The 18,454-nt window shown below is 52.5% G+C and overlaps 1 protein-coding gene across 1 annotated transcript; it reads right to left on the reverse strand.

Moving 5' to 3' along the window:
- Positions 1 to 14,748: 14,748 nt before the first annotated feature.
- CAMK2N1 (calcium/calmodulin dependent protein kinase II inhibitor 1) lies at positions 14,749 to 18,310 on the reverse strand. Its single transcript, XM_058553082.1, has 2 exons — positions 17,615 to 18,310; positions 14,749 to 16,044 (listed from the first exon to the last, which is right to left on the reverse strand). The coding sequence occupies exons 1-2, from the start codon at positions 17,778 to 17,780 to the stop codon at positions 15,974 to 15,976; spliced, it is 237 nt and encodes a 78-aa protein (XP_058409065.1). The 5' UTR covers positions 17,781 to 18,310; the 3' UTR covers positions 14,749 to 15,973.
- Positions 18,311 to 18,454: the final 144 nt, after the last annotated feature.

Genomic DNA, 18,454 nt, shown 5'->3' on the forward strand with positions numbered 1-18,454 from the left:
CCTTCCCCTACCCACCTGAGCTAACGCAACACCCCACCCCTGTCACTCTCTGCCACACTATCCTACTTCATCTCTGTGCTAGCTTTGCACTGTGTCAGTGCAGCTAACACATGCAACTAACTATGTTGGAATGACTTCTCCCAAAATTCCCTCCCCTGGATGGTGCTGGGAGCAAGAGGCCTCTACAGGAGATGTGGAAGGGGAGAGAGAAGCAGCAGCGATGTGTTTCTATTATGCTCTGAAGGTCTGGGCAGGTGCACCCCTGTCGCTGATCTGCTGGCCCACTTTGACGGCGAGGGGCTCCTCCAGCTCCACCAGATCTCCCCCTTCAACGTCTCCGAGTCCTGGGCCAGGTGTGCGTGCAGCTCCATGGTGAAGGGTGCCCGCTTGTCCAGGCAGCGAGGTTGGAGGTGGACAGAGGCGGATGCGGATTCCAGTTTGTCCTTGCTCTCACCCACATCGAGCTTTCCTTTCCGACTGCCAGCCTGGCTGACCTATAGCGACTCAGGCCTAACCCCAGATGCAGAGGCAGCAGCCTGCGCAGACTGCCTGAGTTCCCACCTTGAATAAGGTCTAACCCCTATAATAAAGCCTTATTCTGCACCATTCGTAACATTGTCGCTTCTCTGATTAAAGTCCGATGGATATTATCTCCATTTGAGCCCTCGTCAGGGCCAAAAGTTAGTCTAGTTATAATATGCTCATCGTCTTTCTCACCACCCTAGATGGGAAGATGCTTGAAGGCTAGGATCCTGTCCATCTTTTCACAGCTGTATCCCCAGCACATAGAGCAGAATCTAGCACACAGCTGTTGCTCAGCACTTATCGAGGGGGGCTAGCACCCATTAGCTAGCAGGACTTGGTGAATAAGAAGAAGGCGCTGTAGACATAAAAAGACGACCGGCCAACAAACACTGTGTACACAGCGAGTTTACGCACAGCACCAAGGAGGCCCTTTCCTTCTGCCTCAAACCTCATCCTACCCAAAGCTGTCTCCCACCCCAAGAGCAGCCCTCCCCTTTCACTGTCCACCCCCTCCACAGAATGGCCAAGGCTCCCCGCCTCTGTGCCCCGCCTCTTCCAACCCCATCTCCCTATGTTCTGGTTCCTGCTTCATCGTCACAGAGGTGACCATACCGAAGGTCACCAATGCCCAGATGACCACCAGGTCCTGGATCTCCTCTGACACTATTAACCACCGCCCTTTCTTCAAGGTCCCCTCTCAACCGGTTCTGCACCCATTTCTCAGAACATGCCTCCTCTGGCCTCCCAGTCTCTCACTGGACTGTTCCCAGGGTTCTCTCCTCAGCCCTTCCTTTCTTCTCTACTTCCTCTCACTTCTCTCTCTATAACCCCAGCCCAGGCAATGACACCCACCCCCATCATTTGACCCGTTGCTTCCAAGATCATGATCTCAAATCTGCATCTCCTAGTCACAACAACTCTCCTGATTCCCTCATTTCCAAGGGTCTATGAGAGTTGTGACATTTTGACACGATATTTGAACCCAAAAGCATCAAAGTGGGTGTGTCCAATGCTTTTTATGATCAAGTACCACTCCCAACCCACATCACTGACCCTAAGCTCACTGAGTCTGTGAACATGCCCTTGGAAAGGAGAGGGGAGCACCTTAAACCACTCATCAGATGCATCCAAGCTCAGCACCAGTCATCCATGACACCCTGTTTCACATGCAGGGCTCAGAACATGGTAGGACTTAATAAACATGCACTGAATGAATGTGTGAATGGATTAGTGCATGGGGGGTAAGGCCTCTCTGAGGGGTCTCACTATAGGAGGACCATCATTTTTCTGATTCAAAACTCAAGGAAGAGAGTTGGAGTACTTGGTGGGAGGCCAAACCACTCCTTCAGGGAAGGAACACAGAGATGTGGGGGTGGATGATGTGAATCCCCAAGGGAGAAAGTAAGAGAGGGCATCCAGTGATGGTGACTGAGACCCTGGGGGATGCTGGCATGGGTGAAATCTTCACCCTCAGCTTGTAAGACTTCCTGCAAGGCCCTGTGTAATTAGACCCAGGGGAGGACAATTAGATAGCAACTAGTCTTAAGCCACTCTGTGGTCATATGCCACCCCCCTGGACACCACACCACAGCCAGCCCAGGGCTGTAGTCTTGGAGATCCCAGCCCACTCCCAATGCTCCCTCCATCTCCAGCCACCTGGGCCTCTGTATCAGCAGGGGGAGCATCTGCAGAGCACTTGAAGCTCCTAGAATGACTCGCACACTAACGTGGGGCTTCACGGTTTGCGATGACCTTTTGTAAATCATCCAGATAGGTATTACTATCTCCGTTTAGCAGATAAGGAAACTGAGGCTCAGAGATGTTAAATGACTTCCCAAGAGCTAGCAAGAGGTTTGGTGACATTTGAACGCAGGCCTGTCCAAATGCAACCTCACCCTCCCTGCTCCAACATGCTGTCTTTTACAGAAAGCTGAAATCCAGACCCAGTTGAAATTCACAATAAAGGCACACATGGGAAGTTAAATAACAGAGTCAAACGTGCACATTTGGTGATCAGTATAGATGATAATTGCACACCATTGATGCTGAATAATGCACAGTCAATGTTCACAATAGGTGGTTTCATAGTGCACAGTAAATGCACTTACTAGATGCACTTACTAGATGGTGATGACAAATATTACCAGGAAGGGTTGTCACAAGAATATGTTAATACCCACTGGCTCATTTATGCAAGCTGGATTATCAACCTAATTAGTTGTCATCTAGCAAGAATCAGGGCTCTGGGGACAGGTGCATTTGACAGGTAGGGGGTAGGGATGAAGGAGCCAGGGAAGAGTGGAGAACAGGGACAAGAAAGACAGCAGAGTGGATAATGGGGAGGGGTGGCGGTCAGCACGCTGGGGATGAGGAGGCATGCCAGAGACCAGACTGAGGTTTACAAGTCAGCTTTGCCAAAGAGTCCTTTTGACTGAGGCTCCACCACTGGTCAAAGGAATCCCAGTGGTGATGATGATGGCAATAATGGTGCCAGATGTGCAGTCTCCCCTGAGGCTCCAGTTGGGTATCAGATCCCTCCTCATTGAACCCACAGAACCCTGAACTTGTCCTGTCACCTCAGTGTCTGGTCATCTCTCTGCCTCCCAGACCGCAAAGAGATTTAAAACGAGGTACTCTGACCCTAGGGTCTAATTACTCATCATTATATTGCTTCATAACAGATGGATGGATGGATGGATGGATGGATGGATGGATGGATGGATGGATGGATGGATGGATGGTTGGAAGGCTGCCTGGATGGCTGGATGGATAGATGGATGGATGGTTGAATACTTGGATGGTTGGATGGATAGATGGTTGGATGGATAGATGGATGGCTGAATGAATGGGTGGTTGGATGGATAGATAGTTGAATGGATGACGAAATGGATGGTTGGACAGATGGGCAGATGGATGAAAAAACAGGGACATGGGGAGGTGAAAAGTGGTAAGATGTTGCAATGGTGGTTACCATGGTCACATAAACCCATATCCCAAGAAGGATTAGGAGAAAATTAAATCAAGGTCTATCATAGACCCTTAGGTCAGAGACCACCATCCCAAAAGCCCAGAACTCATGCAATTCACAGAAGGGCCTGAAAGGATCTATGGGCCTTGACTCCTTAAAGGTGGAGACCATCCTTTAGCAACCCCCTCTCCTTATCAGCACAGAAGACAATGTCTAGGGTAGTGTCATACACATCTGCCGGACATCACAAAATTCCAATTGAATTTGACGAGGGGTAATTATTGAATGCCTACTGTGTGCTCAGCACAGTCATTTGCTGACCAGTTGGCCAGCTGGCTGGCTAGCTTCCTCTGGCAGGCTGCAGGCCCAGCCAGCTGACTGACAGAGCCTGTATCCGCTTACATAGCAGCTGGCGTTTCCCTCACTGTAAATGCCCTTGTCTCACTAGATAGAGGGAGAGTGTGATGATGACAGGGATGGTCAGAATGATTTAATTTCATCTCTGATGCACCCTGCCTGGGGAATTCTCATTGTCATCAGGTGGTGACAGTTTATGGTTGTGGGTATTTAAACAACTCAGCTATTTGTTTCAATAAGCATCATATAAAATTATTAAACAAGCAGATGAGAGGTGAAAGGGGCAGCCTGATCTGTTTGGGGAAAGATTACCTTGGAGCTGCTGACCCAGGCAAAAAAAAAATATTGACATGATTGTGTTCTCAGGGCATCCCTGGTGTTAATTATGGAGGTGACTCCCTGCGGTCACCCCTCTTGAGTCCAAAAGGAATGTGCTCTTGAGTCTGTCTCCCCATTACTGTGGTTTGGGGGGAAACAGTTTATCCTCTTGTGATAATAAAAGTATACATCCCCATTGTAAAATATTTAGAGAATTCAGGAAAGTGGAAAAAAAGAAAGTAAAAATCATCCGTTAACCTTCATCCAAAAGAAAACACCATTGACCTTTTCTTCTGTCTTTTTATTTTTCTTATATATATTTGCAATAGCTGAGATGATAACAATTAATAATAATAACTAATCTTAACACTTAATATATTCTAGGCATTGTTTTAAGTGCTTTGTATGTATTAACTCATTTAATTCTCCCAACAGCTCTACGAAGTAGGACTATTACTATGCCTCTTTTACAGATGAGGAAACCGAGGCACAGAGAGGTTAGCTTGCTTAAGTTCATAGCCACTAAGGGGCAGAGGTGGGATTCAAACCATTCCACAACACTGTTCTCCTATCAGAGGTCCAATTTACATTCTCCTTTTTATCTTGAACATTATGATATATGCACTTTCCCTTGTCAATGCATGAACGACAGAAGCATTATTTTTAATGGTTGCTAAGTATTCCAAGTGGATGGACTACAGTTTACTTAGTCATTTCCCTATTTTGGATCTCTTTTTTCTGAATTTTCAGTGTTCTATACCTGCAGCTGCACAGTGGTGAAAAAACCTTCGCAGAAGAAAGCCACTGCTTCCCACCGTTTTCCTTCCAGAATAGAGGTTCACGCCCACCCCACGCCATCACCACCACACAGCTAGCCCCGGCTCCTCACCAGGACCTGAAAGCAACAACTCCTAGCCCTCCACCTCTCCCCACCCCAAGACGGACAGCCTGGAATTAGAGCTCCGAGGAGGCTCCCACCCTGGACCAAATATATCACAAATGTATCCATGCTCGCCTCGGGCACGACAGTGTGGGCAGTGCACCTGTCCCACCGGCCACCTGGGCAACACGCCAAATCTCTTCCAGCCTTGTTTTCTTCCCTGTAAAGCAGAAACACTGATGCTAACCCTCAAATGATAGGTTCTCTGCGAGGATCAGATGACATAATTGCCATAAAAAGGCTTTTGAAACTGGGAAAGAGCTCTACATATGCAAGAGATTGTTATTATTATAACATTAACTCAACAACATTCCCTGAGGAGCTGCTACATGCCAGGCATTTGTGTGAAGCCCTGGGGATATGGAGACCAATAAGAGAACCCCAGTGCCACCCGAGAGGAAAACACAGTCTGACGGAGGAGGACAAACCAGCAATGACATTCAGTAGGATGAGTGTTGGACAGAGGGAAGCACACGGCTGCAGGAGCCTAAGTGAGGGATCTAATTCAGGTGGAGGGGTCTCAGGGAAGGCTTCCTGCAAGAGGTGACATCTCAGCTGAAATCTGGAGGATGAGCAGAATTTGGCTAGACGGAAAGGGGTGGGAGGCTGAGAGAACGGCATATGCAAAAATGCAGTGGCATACAAAGCATGACATTCTGGAAAAAACAGCGTGGCCAGGGTGTAGCAGGTTTATGTAGAGGTGAAAGGAGAGGAGGCTTGCAGTGTAGACCACACCCCATCTGCTCCTTTCACTGTCATTGATCCATTAACTGTTCAGGAAATAGGGAGAATGCTGCACAGTCCACTCCCGGGAAGTCAACATCGCCAGGCACACCTGTGGCTGACGGAACAGCATTGCCCACTTTGCAGCCCAAGGGCAGCACAGCATTATATGGGAAGGGACCCACAGAGACGGCTGGGTGTGGCCATGCTTCATAGAGCAGAACAGGGCAGTCTTTAGAGGCCTCCCTGCAAGCCTGTGCCCACCCTCGGCCCCCCTTCCTCCAATACTGGCTCTATCGCACCGCTCCCCGGGGCCACCCCAAAGCTCAAACTTAATGGATCCCCAGGAAGCTCAGGGAAGACGCTGGGTATTCTATCATTATCGCCTTTGCATCTTTCCAGCAATCCTCTGAGGCTGGATTCAGGGTCCCATTTCACAGAGGAGGATCAGAGAGGTGAAGAAATCAGCCCCAGGCCACTCGTGGAACGTGTGCTTAGGGTTCAGGTTAGTGTAGGCATCAGAGAGGCTGAGCCCAAAACCTCCTCGTAGGTGCACTTGGAAAAGTTACCCCTTCTTTACACCTCGGTTTCACACCTGCCCGTGGGGTGAGGACCGTACTGCTACCTCTGCGGGCTGCCGTGAGGCCTGGCTGGGATGTGCACCTAACGCCTGTACCCCACAGGCCGCACAGCAGCTCGGGGATTATCTAACACCGTGTCTGACTTTCCCACGTGCCCTCAGGCACTCGCTTTCCTAACGTGAGGACCAGGGGTAGATTAAATCTGAAATCTCTCCCCACTCACCAGGGGCGTGGACAAGTCCAGTCCCAGCGCTAGGCACTTTCTTGTGCTGAGTTCTCGGTTTGGTCAGAGTCCAAGGTGCCAGTCCTTTCCAGCTCAGCTGGAACGCCAGGGAGACCCGCCGCCCTGCTGCCCTCTGGGCATCTCAGGAATGCCCCACACAACGTCCCTTCCTGCCAGCAGTGGGAGCAGAGCCAGGCTCCAGTGGCCCAGAGACACCGCCCAGGGTCTTTCCCCGAGGCCTCGGCCAGAAAACAGGGCATTGAAGGTCCCGCTGGGCTTCCAAACAAGAGGGGCAGGCTTTCTGCGCGCCAGCGTCTTCACAATGGCAGGAGGGTCGTGGGCCCGCTGAAGCCCATGAGGGTTTATTCACTTCCTCCTAGACATATATTTCTTTAGACACTGTTCTAGATGCTGAGGAGAGAGCAGAAAACAAGACAGACATTGCCCTCGAGAAGTTTCCATCTTCCAGTGCCTCTGTTCCCCTATCTGTTGACTGGAGATTATAGCAGTGCCTACCTCACGGACTTGTGAGGATTAAATAAATTAATACTATCTGTAAAGAGCTTCGTACAGGGCCTGGCACTTCAGAAGTGGCCCCACAAACGTTTATGGTTATTAGTAGTAGTTTACTCTTCACTGGGTTATAAGGATGAGATGAGATAATATATGTAAAGCATTTGTGGTGAGCAGCACATGGTAAGCATGAAGAAGATGGCAGCTCCTTCCTCAAACCTTAGCCCGTATAATCAGCCCATTTTAGAGAGGAGAGACCTGAGGCATGAGAAGTTAAGTGACTTGCCCAAAATCTCACTTTGGTTAGTGATGAAGGCTCTTAAACACACTCTAAACCAGGATTTCTCAACCTCAGCACATTTGGGGCTGATAGTTCTGTGTTGTGGGGACTGGCCTGTGCACCATAGGATGTTTAGCAGCATCCCTGGCCTCTACCCACCACCAATAGCGCTACCCCCCTCCCCATGTGGTGACAACCAGAAATGTCTCCGGACGTTGCCAAATGTCCCCTGGAGGGCAAAATTGCCCCATGTTGAGAAGCACGGCTCTAAACTGACACTTGAGCTCATATTTCAAGAACCCTCAGGATCTGACCTGAAGCCCCCTCCCCTCCAACCCTGGCAACCACCACAAACGCCTTGTTGCAACCATTCCCCCGAGGACCTGCCCTTTCTCAAGCAAACCCCAAACTTTCCAGTGTCTGTCCCTCTACTCATGGTCCTCCCTACACCAAGACTGCCCTTCTCACGCCCACCCCCACCTCCAAGGCCCGGCTGAAGTGCCACCTACCCATGGAATGGTCTGGCGGCCCCAGAACTCGTTGTTTTGTACCAGTCCTCCATCTTGTATTATAATTAGCTGTGAACATCTGTCCTGCCTGCTCCCTGTCCCTGACTCCTACCCGGCTCCAGACAGAAGCAACTTGAGGGCAGGGGCTGTGCGTGACTCATCCCTGTGTCCCCATGACTCAGCACAGGGCAGGCTGGCTCACCGCCCTGTGCATATGGCATGTCACAGGTGTGACTGCCGCCCAGGCCTCTTGAGTGCTGGTGAAAGGCCCTCGGGCTAAGGAGCAACAAGGCGTCAGGGTTAGGAGTGGTTAAGAGTTAAGAATGCGAGCCAGAATCAGGCTGTTTCCACGTCTGGGTCCTTCCGACTGCAGACAGATCACTCAAACTCTCTGGCCTGGGTTTCTTCGCATGTGAAATGGGGGTTCATATATCCCATCCCTGATTGGCGGGATTGCTTTGAGAATCAAGCGCTCCAGACTCTAACCCAGCGCTCCCTCTGGTTACAAGACAAGGATTCCTAGGTGAAGGCGGAAGGAGGTGGGAAGTTCCTGCCCGGAGTTCCCCTGGGGCCTGACACGTGAACTTCTTGGACAGGGAGGAAGAGGGGCTGCTGCAAACCAGGATGTGAAAAAGCCGCGGGGGCAGAGAGGGCGGAGGCCGCCGGGGAGGCAGCCAGACACAGTAAATAATTCACATAGATGAACTGGAGATAAGTGCGGCTTCGTGGGGGATTGAGTTCAGGTCGGAGGAGGCTCAGACGGCTGCAGGGGACTTGTGGTCTCCCCCCTCTGAGAGGGGAGAATGACTGCCGCTCCGTCTGCCTGGAAACTCAGCCCCAGGTGCCCGCGGGGCCACTCCCTGCCATGGGCGGGGGCTCCCCGGAACTGCCCCGCGGGGCAACCAGCCGCGGCCCGCCGCCTCCGACCCCGCCCAGCCGTCCCCATGGCAACCGGCTGGCCTGGTCCAGGGTTCACGCCAACCGGATCCGCAGCCTCCCTTCCCCCACGGGAGGATGGGCGTTTTAGGCTCAGAACCCTGCGCTTTCTGAGCTGCCAGAAGCGGTAGCAAGTCGTCTTGTCCGACCCTCTGCTTGTTTTGGAGCAGGTGAAACCAGGGACTCGCGGAGTCAACCTCTGTGGGTTTCAATCCCAGCTCCACAACGTTCTACCTGTGCGACCTTAGGCAGGTGACTTCACTGCTCTGTGCCTCAGTTTCCCTTATCTGTAAAATGGAGACAATAATAATAGTAACTACCTCCTGGGGTTGTTGTGAAAATTAAATGAATTAAATGCAAAGAGTATAGAACAGTTACTGGCCTACAGTGAGCACCTCATAAATGTTATTTTCCATACTGGGAATGGAGCCCCAGGAAAGCACAATACCTGTGCGCTGTGACAGTCCCACAGCATGTTACTGGCACATTTGGGATTGTAAGGCAATCACCAATCCTTTCTAAGACAACCACTGTGAACGCTCTTGGCATGTTATTGGAGTTCCTCATGGGTTTCCTAAACTTCCCGTGGGCCCACCGCTCCTTTCTGACTTCTTGAAGCTTCACTGTCCTCAAGTGGTCATTGACCAGGCACTGAGGTCTCTGAAGTCCAGAAAAGCCCTTGCTTTACCCAGCCCTGTCTCCCCAGAGCCAAGCACCATACCCGCCCCACCCCACCCTTACGGCTGGCAGATGAGTCGTTGAATGAATATAGATTTAATTAATTGGTTAGTTAGTTTCCTCTACCCAAACACTCCCTGGGCCCAAGCTCTTTAAGCCCTTAGCCACTCGGCTCTCTGCCTTACAGGACATCTCTTTCCCTGACAACTTCCTGTCATCACTGCCTTCCCCCCCCCCCCCCCCCCCCCCCCCCCCCCCCCCGCCACTGTTAGGATTTCCCATGGCACATTTCCCAGGTCCTCCTCCTCCCTTGGGCCTGTCCTCCCCGATCTCCCTTTCCCTTTACTGACCCTTTGTCCTCAAAACAGCTGTTTCTGGGTCAAGGACCTTGCTCCAGGCCTGTGGGTGTGCGCTGCCTCCGGGGTTAAGGACAAACCCTCCAATGTGAGGGGTAACAAGATAAACCAAATCCTCATCCCAGAACAGGGGGGAGGGGAGCTGGATGGGGGCCCTGTGCCCTGGAGGCGGGGCTGTCTTTCTGGGACTCTTGGTCCGGCTGGAGAAGCGGCGGCTGTGACCCGCGGACACAGGCTCTCTGTCCCCCGGGGCCACCTCACAAGCTCCAGCCCAGCTGCCAGGTTTCCCTGGATACAGCCCGGTCGCCGAGGATTTATTTTTGCATATGGTTTGGGAGAATCTCTGTTGCTGGAATAACGACAACCTTTTTTTTTCCCTTCTCCTTCCCTCCAATAGGCAGATTTTATAAACCAGAGCAGCTGCCTGAAGGTTTCCAAGAGAAAATTCTGCACAGTTTCTAACCAGGGTGACAGTTCCCCTCCACAGGAAGTTGCTTTTATTTATTAAGGTTTCTTTTATTATCTCTTTTTTGTAAGACTCCACCTGTCGGTCGTCGGGCAGCACCTTGGGCCTTGCGGGCATTTTTGTTTTTCCCCGGTTTGCCTGGAACTCGTGATGACATCTAAACCACAGTGGGCTTGCCCAACACAAGGGCAAAGTTGAACGGCTGAAAAGTGGGTCACTCATATCGCCTGCGCAGAAGAATCCCAAGTAATTTATGGAGCTACTCCCCCATCAAGGAGGGGGAACATAACTCCACCCCTTAAGTGGGCTACACATAAAAATTTCTTTCCAAAGAGGACAGTACAGAAAGGGGTAACTTTGCAGTGGAGAAATCTGACAAGGGCTATGTCAGCCGGGTGATCGAGGTCAATATCAACAGTGACCAGTCATGCTGATAGCAGCTACCCTTGATACGATGTGATGAGAATGGTGCTTTACCTCCGTGGTCTTCCTCCCAAAACCCATAAACCCCAGCTGAACCATGAGAAAAACATCATACAAACCTCAATTGAGGGACAGTCTACAAAATACCTGAGCAGTACGCCATCAAAAACAAGGAAAGTCTGAGAAATTATCACACCCAAGAGGAGCTTAAGGAGACATAACAACTAAATTAAAGTGGTATCCCGGATGGAATCCTGGAACAGAAAAAGGACATTAGGTAAAGACGAATGAAATCTGAATGAACTGTGGAGATTAGTTAATAGTAATGTACCAATGTTGGTTTCTTAGTTGTGAAAAATGTACCGTAGTCATGTCAGATGTTAACAATAGCGGACACTGGGTCAGGGCTTTATGGCAACTCTGTATTATCTTCACAGCTTTTTTGTAAATCAAAGACTATTCTAAAGTAAAGTTCATTTTTTAACAAGTGGGTCACATGTCTGGGTTTCAGGCAATCCTCAAGACCCATTTCTCTTTGGTTCCCTCTTTTTGCCGGCATTAAGGATCTGAGCTGCTGCCTTTGGGAGTATCCAAGCCCCTAGCTCCCAATCTCATTTCCATGGGAACTATCCTCATTTTCAAGCCCAGGGAAAACTCCCATTTCCCGTCATTGTGTACCCAATTAGCCAAGCCAGGGACCTGACCCATAGTAAGTGCTGAGTTGGTATTCGTCAAATGAATGAAACTCGAGGGGGACCCGTCGAAGGAGGAAGGGGGGACCCAAGTGGAAAGCCAAGCTCTTTCCTCCCCAGGGCAAGAAGTCAGTACCTGCTAGTCTCCATCCAGAGAAGGAAGACTTCCAGCAATCTGGTTAGAAGTGGGGTAGGAGGCCTCTCGTGCCACTGCCTTTGAAGAGCAAGCACGTGGATTTACTTAGGATTGTATTTATTAGGTGCTTTGGGGAGCTGATGAAGATAATGAGAGGCAAACTGCTTGCTCCATCCCTTCACCCTGTGGTGATGCCTCCACTGCCCCTCAGTACCAAAACCATCTGCAAAGCAGCTTCATGCAACAAGAACCGTTTGCTAGGTCTTGACAGTCCATTGCCTGGCACGTAGTAGGCACTTCATATATGTTCATACAATGGCTCCCACTTATTACGCACCAGGCCCTGTGCTCGGAAGATGGAAGGGGTTCCTGTTTAATGCTTTGTGCTGTAGGCTTTGTCATCAGCCCCGTTTTATAGAAGAGGCAACAGAGGCCCGAAGAGCTTGAGAAACTGGTCCCCAAGTCACATCTAGCAAGTATAGGAGAGAGCCTTCAAATTCAAGTCATCTAAGGCCCAAATCCACGCCCTTTGCTCTCACCCCAGCCACCCTAATATCTGCCTGTTCCGCCGGGCCCCGAGGGCCTGAGCGTTTGCTGCCTGCTGTCTGCAGAGGCACCTCACACTCACTCCTTCATCTGTGGCCTCCAGACAGCAGTAATTTTCAAGTCTCTTTCTTTTAAAACTTAATTTGCCAATTTTCCCTTAGAGTTGCTTTTTGATATTCCTTCAGGCTGTTAGCCTGGACAGGCCACAGAAGCAGAATCCAAGGACAAGGATGCTTAGTACAAGCATTCAATTAGTGAAGTTGGAATAAGGCAGCCCTGGATGCTCCATCCACACACGCCTCGAGACACCCTCCCCCACCTTGGACTTTGAATGGCCTTTTTCGTATTTATCGCTACCTGACCAGATACTTCAAACAGCTCCTGCACTTGGTATAATTTGATATCTGCCCAGTCCCCGAAGTGCCTTCTTTACAAACATTTACCCTGATGTTAGAGTATATTTAGAAGATTTATATTTCCTTTTGCTGAATGGAGTCCCCGGGAAAGGGAAAGGCAGACTCTGACTTCCCAGGCAGAGGATGCTGCCTTGGCTAACTGGGGTGGCCTCCCGCAAGAACATGTTAATACATCACTTATTAAAATGGCCCTGGAGCCCTGGCCGAGGGCTCCCACGCTCCCCCGCTTCTCCAGGGCTTAGCTGACCATATCCAAACCCTGCCTCCCTTCGCAGCCCTTACGCAGCTGTCTGTTGTGCAGAACAGCGGGGGAGCCCAGCCTTAAAACAAGGAACTCACAAAAGGATCTTTAAGGCTGAAAGACAATGGCTGCTGCTGGCACTGAGCCTGGGTCTGGGGTCAGATGACTCAGCAACCCCATCCTGGAGCATGGGCTCTGGGTTCAAGTCCTGCTTCAGCCACCCACTAGCTGAGTGACCTTCTACAAGTTACTTAACGTCTCTGAGCCCTGGTTTCTCCATACAATCAGGATAATAATAATGCCTACTTCACGGGACTGTGGTGAGCCTGGTATACAGTAAAAGCTCAATTAATGTGGATGCTGTGTGGTCCTTTTAGCCCCTATGGGGTGTCACTTTCCTCGCTAAAGAGAGTTAATGGCTGTGGGTTTCCAGGGTTGCAGGGCTGCTTCTGTGAGAGAATGGAAGGGAAAGCTCTTTGTAATTGCGCAGTGCTTTGATCAGGTAAGTGGTAATTACTCCTGGGTGCGGACAGAGCCGGTGCCTTCTGAAAGAATCTGTTCACGTGGCTCTTCCCCATCTTGGCAGATTGATGCCGCACAGAAGATGCGCCCTGACCCTAACTCTCTGAGGCACCCCCCCAGCCTTCTCAGAAGCAAAGCACGGGGGAGAGAGCTGGGATCCCTGGGGCTCAAAGGCCCCTCAGCTCCGAAACCCTGGGATTCTCTGGGGTCAGCAGGAAGGAAAGCCAAGTTTGGGAACAGGGTCACACTCCTGGGCAAATCGAGCTGGCATCCCCAATCATCCTGCTGGCACCTCTAGCTCCAGCCTGCCCGCCATTCCTAATGATGACTTGATAAGACGACGGGCTTCCTGCTGGGTCCTCCTGGGGCTCTGGGCCTCCACTGCCTGGGAAGGGGGATGAGACATCACGCCCCTCCCCCACAGGCCCTCTGGAGCCCCTCTTCCTCCCCCCAACCCCGGGGCCTGTCTTACCTGATGTCTGAGTCACACTCAGGCTCCTGTCACTGTGAGCTGTGTTGTGACTCCCCGGCTGACAGTTTTACAACAAACACATTAAAAGCTCCCAGCTCTGGGGCTCCTGGATGTGGAACAGCCCAGGAGAAAAACCTCTCCTGGCCTTTCTTCAGCCAAAATTCTTCTCCCAACCCCTCCTCCCCCAGGGGCCTGCTCCACCGCCATTAACTGCCTGAGCCCAACACGGGGCTGAGAACTTTTTCATAACCAGCCTTCTCGGGCGATGATTGGCCGAAGGCTGCTTGCTGGGTAGGCAAGCCTGAGCCATGCAGAGCTGTGGGCCCCAGAGGACCAGGCTCATCCCTCAGGCAAGGACCTATGGACTTGGGAAGGCGAAGATGCAGGGGAAAGAGCAGAGCTCCTCCCGGCCCTGCCTTTCAGGACTGGTGGCCTCCATGAAGACTTACATGGGCACATGACACTGAGCGCTACTATGTGCTGGATGTTGTGTGAATCCTCCCAACAACCCTGAGAGGTGAGAGCTACATTATCCCCACTTCACAGATTTGGAAACTGAGGCTTGAAGAAGTGAAAGGACTTCCCTAAGTCCATAGAGCTAAGAAGCAAAGGAGCTGGGATTTGAATCCAAGTCTGCCAGCTTCCAAACTTTGCTCTTAACAAAACTAACTGCCTCCCAACACACCGGCCCTTCTCCCCGAACCCGAATGGCAGAAACCTCAGGGAATCCAGGGGATCCCAATGCAAACCCAAACTGAATGAACCTGCTCTTTGGGGATGGCCAATCATCCTTCCTACCATCTGAGCCCAACCCACGGGGCCCTCCACACTGCCTTTGTGCCTCACAGACCAAAGCTCCCGTTGCCTTCTGTTCGCCACCAGCAGACAAAAAGCAAACCCCTGAACCAAAGCCGAGAAAAGAGGAAAGACACAGGAACAGTTCTTTTATTGTACATTGGAGAAATAGCCCTGTGTGCTGGTTAAATTAGGTGCAACATCCAGAATATCGAATTAAGAAAAGAGGGAACAGGGGAGGGAGAAGAAACCTCTTGAGGTCCAAAGTTGCAAACAAAAAATGGTAAAAGATTTCCTCACGCAGGAGGCATTTTTGCAAATACCATGCAAAACGGGCAGCTGGTGTGCCTTAAGAGAACCCCTATAAATAACAGAAAAGAGACTCCAAGCATTCCTTTACGTGGACTCAGAGCACAGGGAAAGGAAACCAAAATGCCTTTCGGCATTTCAAGATATTTGGCACTCTTGTGATTACATTTTTTTTACAGTCCATTAAAGAGAATAAATTGACACAATATTAGAGAAAAAAACAGGCTGTTCACACACCAGACTGCAGGGAGAGGTTAGAAAAAGCTCAAGCATTTTTTTTGTTTTTTGTGTTTTTTTCCTGACATATAAAATGTGTCCATTTGCATTAACTTGGGCAAATAGCTTGCAGCAACAAAGAAACACAAGCTTTACGATTCATTTTAAAATAAAACAAGGATTCTTTCTAAGTATCATTCCTTAGAAAAGTTCTCTTCTTGTTTTAAACACATTCCTGATAACTTCAAAGGATGACCAAAATAAAACAGAATATCTAGAGAGATCATTTTCTGGGTTTTTTGTACATCCAAGGATAACAACATAAAAAAATAAAACTGGACAGCATTTCACATCCAAGTGCACAGAATCATTTTTGCAAGATTAAATAATGTAAACATTGGGAACAGCCAAATCAGCAAAGAACGCCAACACCTCAAAACACCCGGTGTGGCGGCTTCATTATTTAAGTGGTTTAAAATCCAGATCTATAATTGCGCAATATTCACTGTATATAAAAAGAAATGGATATTAATTTTGACAAATAGCTGCAACTGAGACTTCTTTTTTATTTCTTTATGTGTACATAGTGATTTTTTTTAAATTTTTTAAAATTTTTATTTTTGCAGAGGAGCCCAGGGCCTTCTCCTCCTCCTCCTCCTCACGCCTCATCTGTCTCCCGGCCTGACACGAGATACAGGTTGTTGATTTCATCGTGGGTAGCAAGCTAGTAATAAATTTCAAAGTGCTTTCTCTTTTCATGCTCCTTTTGCCAATAACTCTTATCGCCGTTCTTATTCTTATTCTCTCCCTTAACTCATTGTCTTTGGGGGAGTTAGACACCAGGAGGTGCCTTGTCTGTCATATTTTTCAGCACGTCATCAATCCTATCATCTTCAATAACAACTGCAAAAAAAGGAGAGAAAAGGAGAGGTGAGCGCGCTTGGGCCTCGCCTGGGGTCTCGGACGTTTCCCGTTACGCCCGGGAGCGGTGCGGCGGGGCGGGGGTGGGGAAGGATTGGAGGAGGAAGAGGGAGGAGGGCTCCCTGCGCGCAGACACAGCCCTTTTCTGCCTCGCCAGGGGTCCCTTAGCTGCTTTCCTCTGAACCGCTCCCCCCACCCCCAGGCTGCGTCCCACCTAGGTTCTAAGAAAAAAGACGCAGAGAGGGCGCAAACCCGCAGCCCTGGCTGCAGCCAGGGCGCGCACTGGCCGCGTCCTCACCGCCCCCCCTCCCGCCCCGCCCCGGCCACATTTATTTAGAAAGAAGGCTCCGGGGCAGAAGAGTGAGAGGAGAAGGAGCCAAGGTCTCCGGGTGTAGGACCCTCGGGGATGCCCCGAGAGCGGCGCGGGTGGCCAAGGCTGAGTGCGGAGATGCGGGGAGCGAGGAGGGACGCCAGGGGCTGGTTCCCACGGCGCGCAGCTCGTCGAGGGTTCTGGCCTCACCGGGGCAGGCTCCCCCCTCTTGCGCGCCCTCTCCGCGCCGCCCGCGGGCGGACTCGGCCTCCCCGCTCTCCCCGCCTCTACAGAGGTCAGAGCCTCCCTTCGCCGCCTGCCTGGGGCTCGCCCGCCTCTCCGCGGCTGCCTCTCCCAGTGTCCTCCACCTCTCTCACCATCTCTACCTACTTCGCCTTCCTCAGTCCCCCCATCAGTCTCTCGACGCGACGGTCACCTGTCGAGGGCTCTGGGTCTCTCTCTGTGTCTGGGGTGTCGGTCACCCTCACTGTTTCAGCTGCCTCTCTGTCCTCTCCAGACTTGCGTCCCCGGCTCGCTGGCTCTCCCGCTCTGGCTCCCTCTCCCGAGCTTTGTCTCGGTCTCTGCCCATCTCGGTCTCCTCCCCGCCCCCCTCCTCCCTCCCTATCTCTGCGTCTCAGTGTCTCCCGGCAGCTGTCGGTCTCCCTCATTGTCCCCGCGCCTCCCGAGCTCCTCTCGGAGCCTCTCTGCGTCTCAGTCGCTCCGGGGCTTTTCCGGCTCTTGGCCGAGCGCCGAGGCTCGGCAAACCCCCTTCCCTGCCGAGTAACAATGAAAAAAGCCCGTGCGACCCGAAAGCCCCTCGCCTTCCCTGCAGGAATGGGGCCCTACCCCAAACACAGTTCCCCGTGCCGTCCCTTGGGGAGCCCTGGGACCCCCTCCTCGCGGTTGTAGAGCGGGTGCAGCTGCGACTACACTGCGCAAAAGAGGGGAGGACAGAAATCAAAAAGCAAACTTTGGCGGGGGGGGAGCCGGGTTTAACCTTTCAGCCCCCCCTGCAGCTAGAAGCCGCCACGCCCCCTGGGTGACCCCACCGTGGATCAGGCTGAGCGGGAGGGGTTCCCGCGGCCAGCCCAAGGCGGACCCGCAGTGCGGGATCCCCCCAATTCTACATGATGGGATTCCATTGGGTCGGAACCGGCTCTGGCTGCAGGAGACCCCAGCAAACCTTGGCCAAGCCTCAGTGCTGGAGAAAAGGGGTATCTGCGGAGGGGGCCGCGAACTCACCCCGCTTGCTCCGGCCGATTTGGCCCAGCTTGGGTGGCCGCTTGTTCTGCCCAGCGCCGAAGAAGTTGTTGGTGTCCTGCAGGCGGCAGGAGAAGATCTGGCCCACGTCGCCGCCGTCGCCGTAGGGGCTCAGCTTCTCGTCGCCGTAGGGCAGCACCTCCGACATGGTCGCGTCCGGGGGCTCCGCGGCGGCGCCTCCTCCGCCCGCGTCCCCGCCCGCGGCGGACAGGGTCAGCGGCGCTGGGGCCGGGGGCGGCCGGCCGAAGACGGCCCGCGGGCTGCCGCGGCGGTGGCGCCGACGAGGGGCCGGGGGGCGCCGCTAGGGCAGGAGCGCGCAGCCCGCCCGAGCGACCCGGCGAGCGCCCGCGGCTGCGCTGCGCTGCGCTCCGGCTCGGCGCGCAAGTGGCTGCTGCTCCGGCAGAGGCGAGCAGGACTCACATCCTCGGCGCGCTCGGGCGCTGGGCGGGGGCCGGGCCGGGCGGGGCCGCGAGCCGGGAGGAGGAGGCTGTCCCAGCGAGCCCGGAGGGCGCGGGGCCGAGGAGAGCGCACCCCGGGGAGCCGGGCGGGCCGGTCCTGCGGCGAGTGCGGGCGGCGGCAGCGCTGGCTCGGGGAGGCTGACTGGGAGCTGCGAGCGGCCGGGCTGCGAGGGGCGGAGGGGGAGGGGAGCGAGGGAGGAGGGAGGGCACGGGGGTGGGGGGAGAGGATACCCGGAGGGAGGGAGGGGGGAGAGAGAAATCGAGAGGGAGACGGGGAGAAAAACAGACCGAATGAGAGAGGGAGGCAGTGGAATCGACAGCGAGAGAGAGGGAGCGAGGAGGAGGAGAAAGGGGGGAGGGAACG

This window comes from Diceros bicornis, chromosome 13 (genome assembly GCF_020826845.1).
Source record: "Diceros bicornis minor isolate mBicDic1 chromosome 13, mDicBic1.mat.cur, whole genome shotgun sequence".
NCBI lineage: Eukaryota > Metazoa > Chordata > Mammalia > Perissodactyla > Rhinocerotidae > Diceros > Diceros bicornis.